The sequence below is a fragment of the Festucalex cinctus genome, chromosome 21 (genome assembly GCF_051991245.1).
Source record: "Festucalex cinctus isolate MCC-2025b chromosome 21, RoL_Fcin_1.0, whole genome shotgun sequence".
Taxonomy (NCBI): domain Eukaryota; kingdom Metazoa; phylum Chordata; class Actinopteri; order Syngnathiformes; family Syngnathidae; genus Festucalex; species Festucalex cinctus.
This window is the reverse complement of record NC_135431.1, coordinates 10,706,184-10,721,284: the sequence shown is the minus strand read 5'-3', so window position 1 is coordinate 10,721,284 and position 15,101 is coordinate 10,706,184. Positions and strand designations below refer to the sequence as shown.

General features: G+C 44.1%; 3 protein-coding genes across 7 annotated transcripts in view; 1 reads left to right on the top strand and 2 right to left on the bottom strand.

Annotated features, from left to right (window-relative positions):
* Nucleotides 1–147: 147 nt before the first annotated feature.
* Nucleotides 148–5,818, bottom strand: wtap (WT1 associated protein). Its single transcript, XM_077510519.1, has 8 exons — nt 5,463–5,818; nt 4,969–5,006; nt 4,820–4,875; nt 4,032–4,090; nt 3,814–3,932; nt 3,408–3,586; nt 1,360–1,514; nt 148–1,252 (listed from the first exon to the last, which is right to left on the bottom strand). The coding sequence occupies exons 2-8, from the start codon at nt 4,996–4,998 to the stop codon at nt 627–629; spliced, it is 1,224 nt and encodes a 407-aa protein (XP_077366645.1). The 5' UTR covers nt 4,999–5,006; nt 5,463–5,818; the 3' UTR covers nt 148–626.
* Nucleotides 5,819–6,707: 889 nt separating this feature from the next.
* sod2 (superoxide dismutase 2, mitochondrial) lies at nt 6,708–8,943 on the top strand. Its single transcript, XM_077510520.1, has 5 exons — nt 6,708–6,868; nt 7,407–7,603; nt 7,698–7,814; nt 8,243–8,422; nt 8,494–8,943. Exons 1-5 carry the CDS (start codon nt 6,720–6,722, stop codon nt 8,637–8,639), a joined length of 789 nt encoding a protein of 262 aa, XP_077366646.1. The 5' UTR covers nt 6,708–6,719; the 3' UTR covers nt 8,640–8,943.
* A 968-nt stretch (nt 8,944–9,911) lies between these two features.
* The window catches only part of LOC144010444 (pleckstrin homology domain-containing family G member 1), an 89,450-nt gene continuing 84,260 nt past the window's right edge, over nt 9,912–15,101 (bottom strand). For all 5 annotated transcript variants that reach the window (XM_077510777.1, XM_077510774.1, XM_077510775.1 and 2 more), the window contains 3 exons: nt 14,812–14,931; nt 13,010–14,735; nt 9,912–12,525 (listed from right to left, as the gene is read on the bottom strand). In XM_077510777.1, coding sequence (XP_077366903.1) covers nt 11,570–12,525; nt 13,010–14,735; nt 14,812–14,931 — 2,802 coding nt within the window. In that variant the 3' untranslated portion in view covers nt 9,912–11,569. The remainder of the gene's footprint in view (nt 12,526–13,009; nt 14,736–14,811; nt 14,932–15,101) is intronic.

The window sequence follows — 15,101 nt, the reverse complement described above, 5'->3', positions numbered from 1 at the left end:
CGTTGGAACAAATTAAGGTGGATTAAAAGGTGAGACCCAAAACAACTAATTATATAATTATCTGATAATGTCTAGCCCGTTTTTAAGCAATTACTGTAATAGCTTTCATGTTAATGTCTTGATCAAGAGTAATAACTGGCTTTTCCGTAGTATTAAAATTCTTTATTGGTATTTGGTCAGTACATGAAAAGGACTGAAGTCAGAATATGAACATCTCTTAGAAACTACTCACAGAATTTTTTGAACTTATTTTTTTAAGATGAAAATTTAAAATTGAACTAAAAAAATATGAACACAGGTCAATAGCTAGATGAGATGTTTATGCCGCGTAATTCTTGAACTTGACGATTTACAACAGCGGAGGCAAGTGGCCAACTCAAAACAACACTAGTAAGTTTCATTCTGCTGTTGATTTGTTTTAAATCAAACATCCACTCAATTGTGTCTAACATTAACCATTTCCCATGTTCCCAAATGTGTTTCACAAGAAGTAAAAGGGGAAAGGGCATGAAAACAAAATGTGTGACAGCAGTGTTGTGTTACACACTATGCATTTGTCATCTGTTTTGTATAAAAAAAGAAAAAAAAGAAAAAAAAATACCATACATTTTTTTTTCAAGGGTACATTACAAAACGGCGCCGTCGCTTGTGGTGGAGTCCAGGCCGTTTTGAGCGTGCCGTGAAGTCCTGGTGCCCTTGGTGACCTGGGCAGCAGCCTTGTCCTCGTGGGGGTCGGTGGTGGAGTCCGTGTCGTTCGAGTGCTGAGTCAATGAGGTCTCGCTGCCCGTCGGAGAGTCCACACTCTCGTACCCTGCGCTCAAAGTGGCGGGCGCCCCGGCACGGCCGCTGCCGCCCTGGCTCCCCGACACCTCCTCTGAGTGGTTGGACAGTTTGGTCTCGGCCTCTCCGGGGCTTGACACCACGGGCGACATGGCACAGTCTTCGTCAGTGCTGCTGACCTCCCGGTACAGCCCGGGAGCGCCGGTGCCTTTCTGGGACTGGGTCACCGCCTTGCTGGGCCCGTTGGACACCCTCCCGAAGTCTTTACCTGTGGGGGCTGAGGGGGCGGCGGCCTGCAGGGGCTGGGCGGCCGACTCGGCGCCCGGCGACGTCCTGCTGGGCCCCGCCGTCGCCCCCTGGGGAGGCTGGCTGAGTTGCTGCCGGGTGTCCTTGAGTTGCTGCTGCAGGACCAGGATGGTGCTCTGCATGCCCTCCACCTCCTCATCCAGCTGGATGATGAAGTCATTCAGCTCTAAGGGGGTAACCGGCATCACAACGATGAGCCCACGAGTTTGTCAGGGAGTCTAAAACAAAACAAACAAACAAACAAAAAAAAAAACGGCAATGTCACGTTCTCACCATCTTGGCTGCTCTTCAGCTCCTCGCTGTACTTCTTCTGCAGCGCCAGCTCGGCCTCCAGCTGGGCGATGCGGCCCTGGGACTGCTGCTTCCCCAGCTCCTGGTTTTCCTGGATCAGCATCCGACACTTGGCCATCAGCTTCTTCCCCGTCTGGCTGCAAGGGAGACAAGGCTGACATCACGTGATGAACCAGGAGACAAAAACATGGCGAGGCGGAGACGTCCAAGAGGCGGCGGCACCATCATGTGACGCGCTACGATCCAATTTCATTGACATAGAAACGTGGAGAGAAATGAATGCGTTAGAAAACACTTTTCCATGTATTCAAAAGAATCTCCGTATTACCAGAAACACTTGGATGAAATGTGATGAAATGGAAGTCACTTCAATAGATTATGTCTTCAACATGAGCATGTTGTAAACTGCACCTGTCAAATTGTTCACATATTCCCAAAAAATTTAAACGTTATTACTGAGTGACGGCTTTGAACACAAAAAAAGCACAAACAGTCAAAAAGCCAACAATGCTAGAGTCCTGTTGCGCGTACAATAACAAAAGCTAGACTTGCACCACAGACATTTGAAGACACTCGATTAACTGCCCCTAAATGCAGAAGTTGTCAGAGCAGCAGACAGCGATTGTTTGAATTGAAAACAATGGATGTTACCATGACTCTTTCTTAGCAACTTGTAGTTGGTACCACATCACTTAAAAGGGGAAGAAAAAATGGTTACAATAATGTTGTATGTACCCCTCTGATTAATATCGCGTTTGAGGAATACGAGTTAACTGGTAAAATCCACCCGTTTTTATCCTTCTCAGGGGGCGGCCATTTTGCCACTTGCTGCAGATTTTAAATGACATCACAGGGGCTCAGTTAACGACCAGAGTTTGGTCATGTGATGTTCGCAAGCTGAGCTGTGAATGGCCATCACGAAGCAACTGTGATGCCATTTCCAGTCGACAGCAGGTGTCAAAAACGGCCGAACCCTGAGATGGATAAAAATGGGTGGATTTTGCTAGTTAATTCATATTCCACAAACACAATATTAATGAAAATGGCAGGTTCAGACTAGTGGGGCCACATACAACATATTACTGTAATGAAATGTTTTTGTTGACTTCCCCTTTAAGTGCTCAGAGGAAGTGGTGTTTTGAACCCTAGCAGCACCGTAGGAATAATGTCACCGAATAAGAATATTAATTTGGGGAGGGAGGGACACAAAATGGCTGCGAGAGAGAAGGATCATGAGCTCACGAGTAAACACGGATATACAAGCGGTACATGGTCATCAACTTCCAACATTTGCATTGACAGCTGGCAGAGGACTCGGGTGCACGTCGAGTGGCGTGTTTCCCCAAACACGACGCTCGGCGCAATACACACGAATGAGGCCGATGAGAAGAAAACAAGTCACAAAATTAAACAAACAGAAAACATGGAAACACACTACCATGAGCGGGGGTGGGTGGGCAGGGGGCAGGCACTTCGGCCCAAAAAGTACATAGCGGGCGAGGACGTGGCTCCGCCCACAGTTCTAGTCTTACTTTAACCTTCTGCCGCTGCGCGGTATCTAGACTGTCCCACAAGTCTCAGGTTTACGACAACTGTCTTTAAATGCTTCCAATTGTGCTTTCTCGGCTAGCCGCCCCCGATTTTAGCTGTCAACTGTCTGCTTTGAGCAGAGGAGGCGGGGGGCCAAGGGGGCGAGGGCGGCATGTCCGTGTGTCTTCAGGAACAGTCCGGACTCCTTCAGGCCCTTTTGACGGCGGTGAGGGGGGACGGGGACACAAGTGTCACCTGACCAGACTGTCTTTTGTTTTTGTTTTTTTAAATAAAGTTAATGATGTGCAGCTGCCACAGTGCAGATCAAAACAAAGTTGCTTTTTTTTTTTTTTTTTGGTAGTTTGACAGGTTTTAGTCAGCTTTTCCCCCCCACCATGGTTCCTGCAGTGAGAGTGAGGGTGGTGGGGGCGTGCAGAAGTCTTGACTTCTATTGGGAAGGTGGTGGTTGAGGAGGGAGGTGTTATTTTGATTGTCGTTACCTATCAGGTGTAAATTTCCAGGCACTCAGTTCATTTTGGGCCTGCTCCAGTTTGTCTTTAGTCTGTTCCAGTTCGGCCTTCATTTTGAGGAAAAACAAGTTGATGGCCGGGTCCACCATGGACGAGCGCAGTTGGGCCGCACTGGGCTGCTGGGCTTGCTTCAGGTACTGGATGTGCGTCTGCAGAGGGAGGGGGCAAAAACAACGTTACTGGGTTGCAATGGAGGAAAATTAGGCAATTCATTCAGCGTGATGATTTCACAAAAAATAAAATAAGACAATAGCTGGGTGAAAAATAGTAAACTATAAACAGTTACCATCTCTAACCTTACTTGTCTATTTGTTAATGCATATAATGTTTACTCGATGCCCCATTTCCTTCAACAAAAACAGAAAGATGTACATACTGTGCACTCCTGCTCCTTGGTGGCAAGCCGCATGACCAGAATGTTCTCCCTGCGGGCAGAGTCCTGCTGCTGCTGCTTGAGCTTCTCCTCAGATTCCTTCAGGCCTGTCACATCATTGGCTGGCGGTCCCAGGGAAGAAAGCAAGCAAAGCCATCAGGCAAAGAATTCTCAGTCATAAACAATGTACATATGATGGCTGTCAGTGCATGTATACTTACAACAAAACTCTGCATATTTGGCCTCCAGGACCTGCACATAGGACTCGTGCTGTTTCCACCTAACAACAGAAGACATGTGACATTGAGCTGCTTGAACTAACAAGAGCAAATCTCACCACACCAGATGTTTTACAGTGCTATATTGTGGTTATTGTTCATTTTACCACTTTATTGCTAATTTTTAAGTGATTGTTTTTGATGTATTTTGATGGGTTATAAAAAAATTCTCATTTGATTTTTCCCCTTCAATATTGCAATTTAATGTGATTTATTTTTCAAGATCCTCTTTCATGCAATAAATTAATATGTATTACAGTAATTTATTATACTGAAATAGAGTTTCTCTTATTGTTTTAAGCCTGGCAGGCTTAGCAAGTTTTTTTTTTACTACTTCAGTTGTAATTAACTTGCTAAAAATATTGTTTTAGGCATCTTCACAAAATCCTAACAAACAAATGTGATGTAAACATAAGTCAGTAAGTCATTTATTAGATTACAATAATGCAAAGCAATACGTAGTTTCATTACTTTTTATGTTTCAGGAAACATGGTCTGCACTATAGCACTGAATTTATCTAATGATTGCATTCTACTACACTGAAATGTCAATTTGAATTTAATTCGTAAAATGGATAGATGTTCAGCCAGGTTAAAAAAAAACGTGCGTGTGGGGGATACTACTTTTACATGTGGTCCTTCTATATCACGTATTTTCATCAACGATGAGTAGGTCTGGAACATAACCCCTTGATAAACATTGTTCCTAGTACTGTATGTGTATATTATACCGTGTGCACAGCTCCTCTCGGGTCAAGGTCTTCATATCAGATTCACTGAGGCGAACCTGGATGAAGAGACAACAAAGGACTGTCAACATTAACAATATTTATAACTGAATGTAGTAGATGACTTATTAGATAGAACAAAATAAGATCACCTTTTTGGGTAAAGGCTCCTCGTTGGTCATTGTGAACTCTAGGGGGGTGGGGTGGGGGGCAAACAGTAAAACATCAGCTTTTCAGACATGGAGACTTAGTTTAGCTATTAGAAATGTTTAATTTTTAAAGCATTGTTTAATGTGGAGCATAACGTTGAAGCAGGACGTAAAAGGACGGTGAAGCTAGCGGCTAATACATTGTAGCCTCGCGAGTGTGGCTAGCAGTTAGCACGTCATGCATACCTAGCTAACGTTAACGCTCGCCCGCTAACCGCACACTATCGCCCCCGCCGCTCCAACACACGCACTATGTCAACCCACGGCGTGTGGCTTCAACATTCACCCGATATAAAAACAGCAGTCACTCGAATCTTGCCTCTGTTACAGGCACCTTGTTATCACAAAATGGCGGTGAAGGAAACGACTCCCTCCCTTTCGCTCCTTTTCCTCAAACTAGCGGACTGCACAAAACAAGGCCTCCGCGCGCCACTTACCAGCACCCCCACCTCCCGTTTGCGGCGGTGGTCTCCGGGCTTCTCGGTTCGGAACGATTCCTTCACGGTGTGTCGTCAAAGGCGAGGTTATATTTAGGCGAGGAGCTCCGCGCGGTCGGGCGTCATCTTGTTGTGAGAGGGGAGGACAGACGCGGAATGGCTCCGAGAGCAGGCGACCAAGCGAGCTGCTGCCGAGTCACACAAAGAGCCTAACGGACAACACGACGCTTCACTCTGATGACAAAAATGAACGATTCACTATTACAGACACACCATTTAAAAAAAGAAATACCACAACTTTATACTTTAATCACGATTCAGTATGGTTCATGAAAATACTATAGCTCACAACTATTTGTTCTTCACCAATTCCATGCATTCCAACTCAAAATGTTTGTTTACTTTTGTAGTGCATCCAGGGGTTTGCAGGGGGCGGGGCCGATGGGGCGGTGACATCCACAGTAAACGTATGGTTTTAAACTAGGGTAATGAATGGGGTATATGCCACGGAAGAGGCGGGACTGTTTTTTGCACAACAGTTTGTTTCCGGTTCGTTTTGCGACGTGTGGGCTGCGTCAAAAATACTTGTGCGACTTGTCCGACTTTGTGCCCCTGGGTTGCTCGTTCGCAACCCGGACCGGAAATAAACTGTTGTGCAAAATCACGTCATGCCTCTTCCGTGGCATATACCCCATTTAAAGTTAAACAAGCAGTAGGGTTTCACACTAAGATTTGAGAGTAGGATTGGGGTCTCAAATTATTTGGTTTAATAAACAAGGGTTTCGGTTTCAAAGTAAGGTTTTAAACTAGGTCATGATGTCATCTTTGGATTATGCAGAAATGTAATTTTTTTTTAAAGTCTCGTTTGTATTTTGACGAAGAGACATTCCTCTTACTAATATATACGATCTTTGAAGTTCTGGCTGACGTGCTGAAGTTTTTGTGATTATGCCCTTTTAAGCATCGGAAATATTTTTTAAATATGTTTACATACAAACAAAAGATGTATTATCTGGTTTCTAGTTCTGCTTATTAAATTAGTGAAAATTAAAACTAGAAATATAAACGTCATATGTATATATTATTAATTCGAAAAATTACACAAAATACACAATACCAATACGACAAATGTTTTGTAGAGATAATATAATGGCACGGTTTGAAAATGTAATACGTAAAAACAAAATCCATCCAATACGTGTTAATTTATGTCATTTTCGCTCATATCATTGTGACGAACAACCCTGCTTGGCGACAATGGTACGGTCTCACTCGGCTGTCAAATTGAACTTGCCCACTTCAGTTCAGTTCAAGGGCAGTCACGTTGGAAACAGTCAGAAAGGAATCAGCCTCTGTCCCGTTAATATCGTCTCCAAAATGCTCTGCAGAGTTGCTCAGATACGCAGGTAAAGCCAATATGAATCACCAACCAGCTTCTTAACGTGCACTTTCCGTGAATTAGCCACGCACTCGACACTGCTGTGCTTCTTATGCAAAGCTAGCCTAGCACATGCTAACACACTGGCGCTTGCTGGCTGCTAGGTTGGTTTGTTGCGCACTCATTCTGAAAGACGCACAAAACTGGCAAATATTGCGCTGATAATTTGGTGTTCAGATAACATTTGTGCACTCGTCTGGATAACATGGTGCCAATTTCAAATAAAGCCCATTAACTTTTAATTAGTCACTTTTGAATTATGAGGCACTTAAAAGCAAAAAAAAGCACATGGATGCGCAAATGAATTGATAAATGTACAATATGGGGCACCACGGTAGTCTAGTGCAGTGTTTCTCAACCATATTTCAGGGGGGGGGAACTCAAGCATGTTGACGGCTCTTCCTACACACTACAATATATATATATATTTATATATAAAAAAAACACACACAAAAAACACCTCTACAGGCCCAATTAGGACGAATGTGCCACCATAATTGTTTCAGGTGCGCTGCTAGTTTGAGTCAAGCCGCCCAGGTGTGCAGACAGAAGCACACACTTCCCGACCTGGCATACGACTATGGCGCCCTGGAGCCGCACATCAATGCCGAGATCATGCAACTGCACCACAGCAAGCACCACGCCACATATGTCAACAACCTCAACGTGGCGGAGGAGAAGTATAAGGAGGCGCTCGCAAAAGGTAGCAAACCTACTCAAGTGTTGGATAATTAACTACAACCTACGAGGCAAGATATTGTTCATAGAATTTAATTTTTTTTTCATTGTGTTTTTAGGCGATGTAACGGCACAGGTCGCCCTTCAGCCTGCACTAAAGTTCAACGGCGGAGGTCACATTAACCACACCATCTTCTGGACTAACCTTTCTCCCAATGGTGGGGGTGAGCCACAAGGTAACATTAGCTAGCGAGCGTTTCTTTCTATTAGCCAAAAGCTTGCTTTGAAAAACATTTTTAAGTGAGTGCATTAAAAATGTGTATTTTTGTTTTAAAATGATTAAATGACCACCAGTTTAAAAAAAAAAAAATACCCAGATGAAAGGGGGGGGGGGACAAAAGCTGTTTCAACCATTTTTTTTTAAGTGCATTTTTGCCAGTGTGGATTAAAACAAATATATATATATTATAATTACCTTTACTACTGAAAACTAGCTTCTGGTTTTTATTTTAGTTTTTAAAAATGTATTTTATTTTTAAGTTTAAACACACTGGTGGGAATGGGCTACCTTACCCTTGCCTTGGAAATAGAAATTGAAATAGAAATAGAAAAGACTTTTGTGCCCCCTAGTGGTGAAACATGCTCACGGTGCATTATTTGTCAGGGGAACTCATGGAGGCCATCAAGCGGGACTTTGGCTCCTTCCAGAGCATGAAGGAGAAGATGTCTGCTGCCTCAGTGGCGGTTCAAGGCTCAGGCTGGGGCTGGCTGGGCTACGACAAACAATCCGGTAAACTTTGCGTTGCAGCTTGCGCCAACCAGGATCCTCTGCAAGGGACCACAGGTAAGTCATTTGGTCGGTTTTCCTCTGATCTTTTATCAGATGCTTCATAAACTCCTTCTGACCACCCCCAGGTCTCATCCCTCTACTGGGCATCGACGTATGGGAGCACGCCTACTACCTGCAGTACAAAAATGTCCGGCCTGACTACGTGAAGGCCATCTGGAATGTCATTAACTGGGAGAATGTGAGCGAGCGTCTGCAAACTGCCAAGAAATAGACTCGGTCCCAATGTGGATGAAAAATAAAATCATTGCAGATAATTTGTACAATTTTGTATTTAAGACCCTTGAGGCTCTTGATCATGAACACCCAACATCTACTTTAATTTGCATTACACAGGTCCTCTTCCTGTCTATAAAGCGCACAAAAAGTGACTTCATGTCAAAAACGGGCTGCTTACCTGGATTGTGGTGGCTTTTCATGGAGTGATGCAATCATTACATGTCAATCTGTCGTGGTAAAACCAGTTCATGTAATCAGGGTTTTTTTTTGGATGTGTAATAAAATGACTTGGCATTGTATGGGTGACTTTTTTTTTTTTTTTCCCTCCTTTTAACCTTCTCAGTTTGCTTCGTCCATATGGAGTGCAAACAAAAATGAAAATTTGTACCTTCTGTCATCTAGTGGAAGAATAGTTGTGCTTCATAACCAAAAAAAAAAAAAAGGCTGATGTACCATTCTGAAACAAACGTGATGGGACTTATTCTTACTTACTCTGTGACGGGAGCCGTTCCAGCGCTTCTGCCTCATTTACTAGGAACATTTGATGCATGTTGTGAAGTCAATGCTAGCTTAAGGCTGGATATGCCCAGCTGCAACATGATTGGCTTCTGCGAGCAGGGCAGTATGGCACGCCATAATACATCCGGGCATTTGGTTCTAGCAGCGCGTTCTTCTACGTGGAACGTAATGGGGGGCGACTCAGCTGAGTAATCTGACAGTGCGCCATCTGCTGGTTTTGTTCACTAAATGACTTTTTTTTTTTTTTTTTTTTTTTAACAATTCAATGCTTCAACTTACATTTGCGTTTTATGTTACGTAATTTAGTGGCATTTACCAATTCAATTTTCAGTTATTTGAATGTCTTTCACTGATGAATAAAAAAAAAAAAAATAATCCTACTTCCCAAGTTATTAGGCAGGTTTTGTTTTGAAAATCCATTATATTCCACATGTACATTACACAGCTTGTGAGCTAGTGGTTACCTCGTCTGCCTCGCAGTCAAATGTTTCTGGATTCAATAGCTCAACTCCTGTGTGGGTTTTGCATATGTTTTCCCTGTGATTCCCAGTAAATGTGTACCGTTTGGGACATACCCAGGACTGCCCTCCAACCAATCGCAGGGCACAGCGCATACAAACAATTGGCAGTCACTTTCTCACACATCATTTAAACTCCACAAAGGATGCTTGTAGCAAAACCCCTAATATAATGTCCATGAAAAGTTTGATTATTTTTTCTTTATTTAATGAGGACAAAATACACTGCATAGTTTAGACTGAAATTTATTACCTCCTTGTTGCATTGAGCAATGACAACTAGGTCGTTAAAAAAATACAGTACACTTGACCTAAACATTAAAGCAGTGTAAAGCATACTATGGCATACAAGAATAACTTTCCTAAAATGTACATCTTTACAAAATGTTTACAAAGTAGACGTTTGAAGAAAAGTGCAAAAAAAAAAAAGTCAAGACCAATAATCCCCACCCGTGAAGCAGAGGACAAACGTGTTCAATGAAACAAAACATACTTCATATTACTAACTTATTTTTGTGTCGTTATTGAAACAGTAGACCGTGTTGTTGTGCCTTTTAACATTACATTTGGAATTTGCATCAAGCAGTGCATGAGAAAAACTACCAATTCACAGTATTTGACTTGAATTCGGCGCATTAACATCTCCAAACATCAGAATAATCTTTTTTAATAAATACATTAGTCTTTCATTTACAACCTGTCATGGACCTGCCCTTGAATGAATAGTCATAAAATATCATAGGGATGCTTTAGAATAAATAAGATGGCATGTGTAGTCTGTAGTAAAGTTTCTGCTGTCTTAATAAACATGCTAATTAAAAAAAAAACTTTTAATCAACAACCTCCATTCAACTGTGTATAATCAGTAGTGTGATACATATGTATGATAGTGTATGATAAACTCTCACTTTCCATTTAAGTATAACGCCATGTTTAATAGGGATGGACATTTCATTACATTGACTATGGGGAACGTTCATTTTGAAAATATTAGAATTAGACTGGGTGACTCAAAATATATCTGGTTAACTTGCTGGAGCTGATGTCATGTCCTCAAAGACTCAACTGCCTGAAGACAATCAAATCCATAATACTGGAGAATTCTTAATTATTATGCCCATCCCTATTATATGGTACTGTAGTGTATGGTCCCAGAATATAATTTGGGGGTGGGGGGTGAAATCACGTGATGTTTATACATATACAATTGACTTTTGCTCACATGTTCAAAAATAAATTTAAATCCTTAAGTTTCTTATTTATAATGAAAAATAACAGCAAGTTCAGTTGTTTTAAAGCATAATTGGTGATGAATAGCATTGAATCTTATACCTGTAATCCTGTGTTATTTGTGTTACATTTATTGCAAATATGCGTGTATGTGCAAAGTGACAATCTAGCCTGAATCCACCTTTCTGAAAACGTGCAAATTCATTAAAGTGTGTTTACTGCCGTAAGGACAATTTTAAAAATCAGCTATGTAGGCTAGGCGCTGAAAATGTGGATTAAAAAGAGAGCTTGAAGAGGTTTTGCCGGACAAGATCCTCCAAAGATCATCAGATCTTGTCCGGTTTGGCCATTGACGTGGTTTGACTATTAATAATCAGTAATGGATTACTTTAATTACTTCATGAGAAGACCCGAAGTGCTAAGGCAAGAATGATTCAAAGCGCATTGTTCACCATTAACAACATGTCTTTTGTTTTGAAGCCTGTTAACATAAAATACAGTATAGGTATTTACATGTTAAGTATTAGAAAATATCTGTTTTGGCTTGTGTAGAATTCCCTTTCGTTTGTGGGGTAAACTCTTGGTATAGTAGTAATCGTAGCAAGATCCCTTTTGTTGTAATGTTATGTATATATTTAGCTTTGGTTGCGTGATCAATTCAGGCAAAGCTACTGGAGCTCAGACACTGGAACTTTTCTCGAAGAGACTGGACGATGTTGGGCTGGCTATGCTGCGGTTCACTCCATAGATATTTCTCCAGATGTTCTCGTTCCAGAGATCTTAGCGTTTCACTGGAGCGCACGGGCGTGCAGGGCAAACTCTGCGAATGGACGAGAGCCCGGCTTTGGTAGCTACAGCCGGCCCCTGAGCCGCCCTGCTCTGGTTCCACTTCGTCCTCCGAGCGGATCTCCACGTAGTCGTCGTCATCGCCGTTGTCCTTAAAGTTGGCAAAGTAGTTGTGGGTGGCGGCGAGGATGCTCAAGGCCGACGCTCGGTTCAGGACCACCACGTGTTGGCCGTCGTGTAAGGTTAGGTCTGATTCTCCTTGGGTAGATCTCTCTGGAAGGCTACTCTGTCGACCAGCATGGCCCAAACTGGGACCGTGGAGTCTTACTGTGGACGGTTCTACAGTAGAGCCGTTACATTTAAGTCCTGACAGGTTGTTGTTCCCTGGCGGCGGGTTATTCAGAGAACTGGCCGACTGACAGTTCCTAGATGGCGCAGATGGCGCGTTAAAGGAAGGTTGTCTCTTGATAGTACTGTAGACGTGCTCCTCCTCTTTCTCACTCGGAGCCGATATGCAGGAGCTCCATCTCTGGGATGGCGGGCTGCTCGGTGAGGCCGAGGCGGTCTTGAGAGACGGGATGGAGCAGGAGGACACAAGTCTGCGCTGAGGAGTGGAAGAGGCCCGCGTCTTGTGCAAGTCGCCGGTGGAGGACATGAAGCTGGAGAGCTCGCCGTTGCTGTAGGTGGAGTGGAGCCATTCCTCCTCCAGGGAGGTCTCAGGCATGGACGGAGAAGAGGAAAGACCTGGGTGAGTGTGGTGTGAAGTCACGGAAGAATCCTTGAACGTGACTTGGTCGTAAAGCTGGGAATACTCGGCTATCCTTGCGCCTAAGACACAAGACAGGAGAAAAAGACAGTTGAAGATGTTTGTTTTCAATGAAACTCGGTGTACTTGTGGATAGTGATGTCACAAGACTAAATCTCAAATTTCAGGTCAATCAGAGCAGGGGTTTGGGATCCACTGTACCTTTTGATAGTGATGGCACAAGACTAAATCTCAAATTTCAGGTCAATCGTTTTGGGAGCTGCTGCTATTTTTGTGTCAAAATTTAACGGATCGTAGCTCCCAAAATCCTTGTCAGACTAACCTAAAATTTGAGATTTAGTGTTATACCATCACTAACAAGAAGTACACAAAATTTCATTTATATCAAAGTCTGCTTGGTTAAAAGTTTCTGATTTTTGGGTGATTTGGCATTGCACGACTCCCATCCAAGTTTTGGTACTAACCAACCCACAAACAGTGATTTAAAAAAAAAATAAAATCCTTCTGCCTTGACACTAATTGTGACAATTAAATGATTTGTGTTACCTATAGCCGCTCCCCCTTGCTTTTTTTCTTCCAAGATGGCCGCCAGGTCTTTCTGCCTTCTGTCAGCTCTTGCTCGACTACAAGAGTCTCCAGGATCCATGCTCCTCATGCGCAGCAACTGATTGGCTTTCTTGATCTTCTGGCTATACTGCCGCGCCATCAAAAAGACACGACTCTTGGTTTTGTCCATAAGTTCCAAAGGAAAGTCAACAGACTCGCCCAACAGGAGCGAGGAAGAAGCTAGTGACGAGTCCAGGCCTGCCGGGAACAAATGATGGATATCCTTGATGGGATTGTCTCGCTGCGGAGGGATTTTTGGAGGAAGTTCCACAAGGTCGTCGTCCTCTAGTCGGAAACTACCGCTGCTGAGGCGGGCCAGTCGGTTACGCATGCTCTTCACTGTGCCTGGCTGGGGCTCTGGCATGACTGGAAGGGGTTGCGAAGTGGGAACAGGATCTGGAGTTTCATTTTCAGTGGTTCCATCACTTTGAAAGTCAGGGAGGTTGATGACCGGGATGTTGAAGGATTGCGATGAGTGCACAGGAGGATGTTTAGGATTAGAAGCAGGATGACTGGTTCGAGGAGTTTTTTTTGTAGGACTGCCTTGGACTGAGGACACCTGCTTGGCTGACTCGCCGGCACTAACTGGGAAGGCGGCAGGCAGTCGGTCCGCTTTCTTCTCATTGTTCCTGATGTAGTTCTCCAAGTCATTCCAGAGGTCATCAACGTGCTCTGACATTTTATCTCCTTTCTGTGACTGTTGGGAGGCCAACGAAGCAGATGATGAGGAGTACTCTGGCTCGGAAGAACACGGGTTAGGATTCAGGAGGCTTTCCTGTGAGACAGACTCGCTAAAGCTTCCAGTTAATTCTTGCTCTGATGCTATTAGAATGTCTCTCTGGGGATCTGCTGCTGGAGGATCCCGAAAACAAATGGTGTCATAGATGTTCTCCTCGACTATCTTGAGATCAGGAGTCTGAGCCGGTCTTCCTTCCTGGGTGGAGGACTGGTTGTGCTCTCTGGAACCACTGTCTACTTTAATGACATCTGGAACATTTGGTGCCCCAGCTTCTTGGTTCTGAGAACCCTGTGAATCAGAAGAAGGTTCTTTCCGTGCCTGGCATTCATCCGAATCTCTTCTGAGCAGACCCATTCTCTTGAGGTCTTCGAAGCTGATGTTGTCGTACACGTTTTCGATATCATCCATCGTCAGCTGCTCAGCTGACGAGGATCCTGATACGTCATTGCTGGAGGACTCTGTATGAATCACTTCCAAGTTGTGACCGGCCTGGCCGTCATCCGGACTTTGCCGAGCCTCGGTGACATTCTCGCCTACGCTGCTCGCCCTTCGCAGAACCCTGCTGCCGCTGGACGGAGGTCCGACCTGGACGGAGGGGAGCTGCTCCACATGCCAGCTGCAAGGCCGGGCGGTCCTCGGAGACGGGGGGGCCTCTGATCTCTCCGACTCCGGTTCTGGTCCGCTCGGCTCGGTGGGAACAAACATCTGGTAGATGTCTTCGTCGTCGTCGTCAGGGTGCATGGTTCGCTGCCTGGTGGGGAACATGGCCCTGCGAGCGCGGTGGTCTGCCCAGATGTTTCGAACGGAATCGTTATCGGTCACGACTACGGATGGAATCGGGGACTCTGGAGGTTCCTCTGTCACCCGAGCGGTCCTGCGGAGTGGTGGGTGGCGACTTCCGTCTCTTACAAAGGATTCTCTGGCTCTCTGAATCAACGGATAGAAAGATTTAGACAAGCATCCCGATGAGGTGCCAAGTTCATCATTTTGAACAGTCCCATACCTGAAGATCTGAAGCGCTCATGTTGAAGGTTTTCCACTGTTCTATACTGTCCACTGACGCTTGAGGGTTCAGCCTCTTCCGACTGCTTTTGCCTGGGACTCGCAGTCTTTTTCCACCACCCTGAAGGCAAAGTCATAAGCTTTAGTATCAGATCCAAGAAAAAGCCATAGCTCTAATTAGAGCTGTTAAAATTAGTCATCGAGTATCAAATTAATCAACAACTATTTTAACTCATTTGTTCCAAAAAAGTATAAACACGTTATATTTTAAACATTGTCATGGTCTCAAAA

Excerpts from the sequence above, each read along its gene's own strand:
- wtap (XM_077510519.1), bottom strand. The coding sequence starts at position 4,998 with ATGACCAACGAGGAGCCTTTACCCAAAAAG. Across the intron at positions 4,876-4,968 it reads AGGAGCCTTTACCCAAAAAG|GTTCGCCTCAGTGAATCTGA; the intron begins GTGATCTTATTT and ends CTCTTCATCCAG. Across the intron at positions 4,091-4,819 it reads CGAGAGGAGCTGTGCACACG|GTGGAAACAGCACGAGTCCT; the intron begins GTATAATATACA and ends TTCTGTTGTTAG.
- sod2 (XM_077510520.1), top strand. The coding sequence starts at position 6,720 with ATGGTACGGTCTCACTCGGCTGTCAAATTGAACTTGCCCACTTCAGTT. Across the intron at positions 7,604-7,697 it reads TAAGGAGGCGCTCGCAAAAG|GCGATGTAACGGCACAGGTC; the intron begins GTAGCAAACCTA and ends TTGTGTTTTTAG. Across the intron at positions 7,815-8,242 it reads TGGTGGGGGTGAGCCACAAG|GGGAACTCATGGAGGCCATC; the intron begins GTAACATTAGCT and ends ATTATTTGTCAG.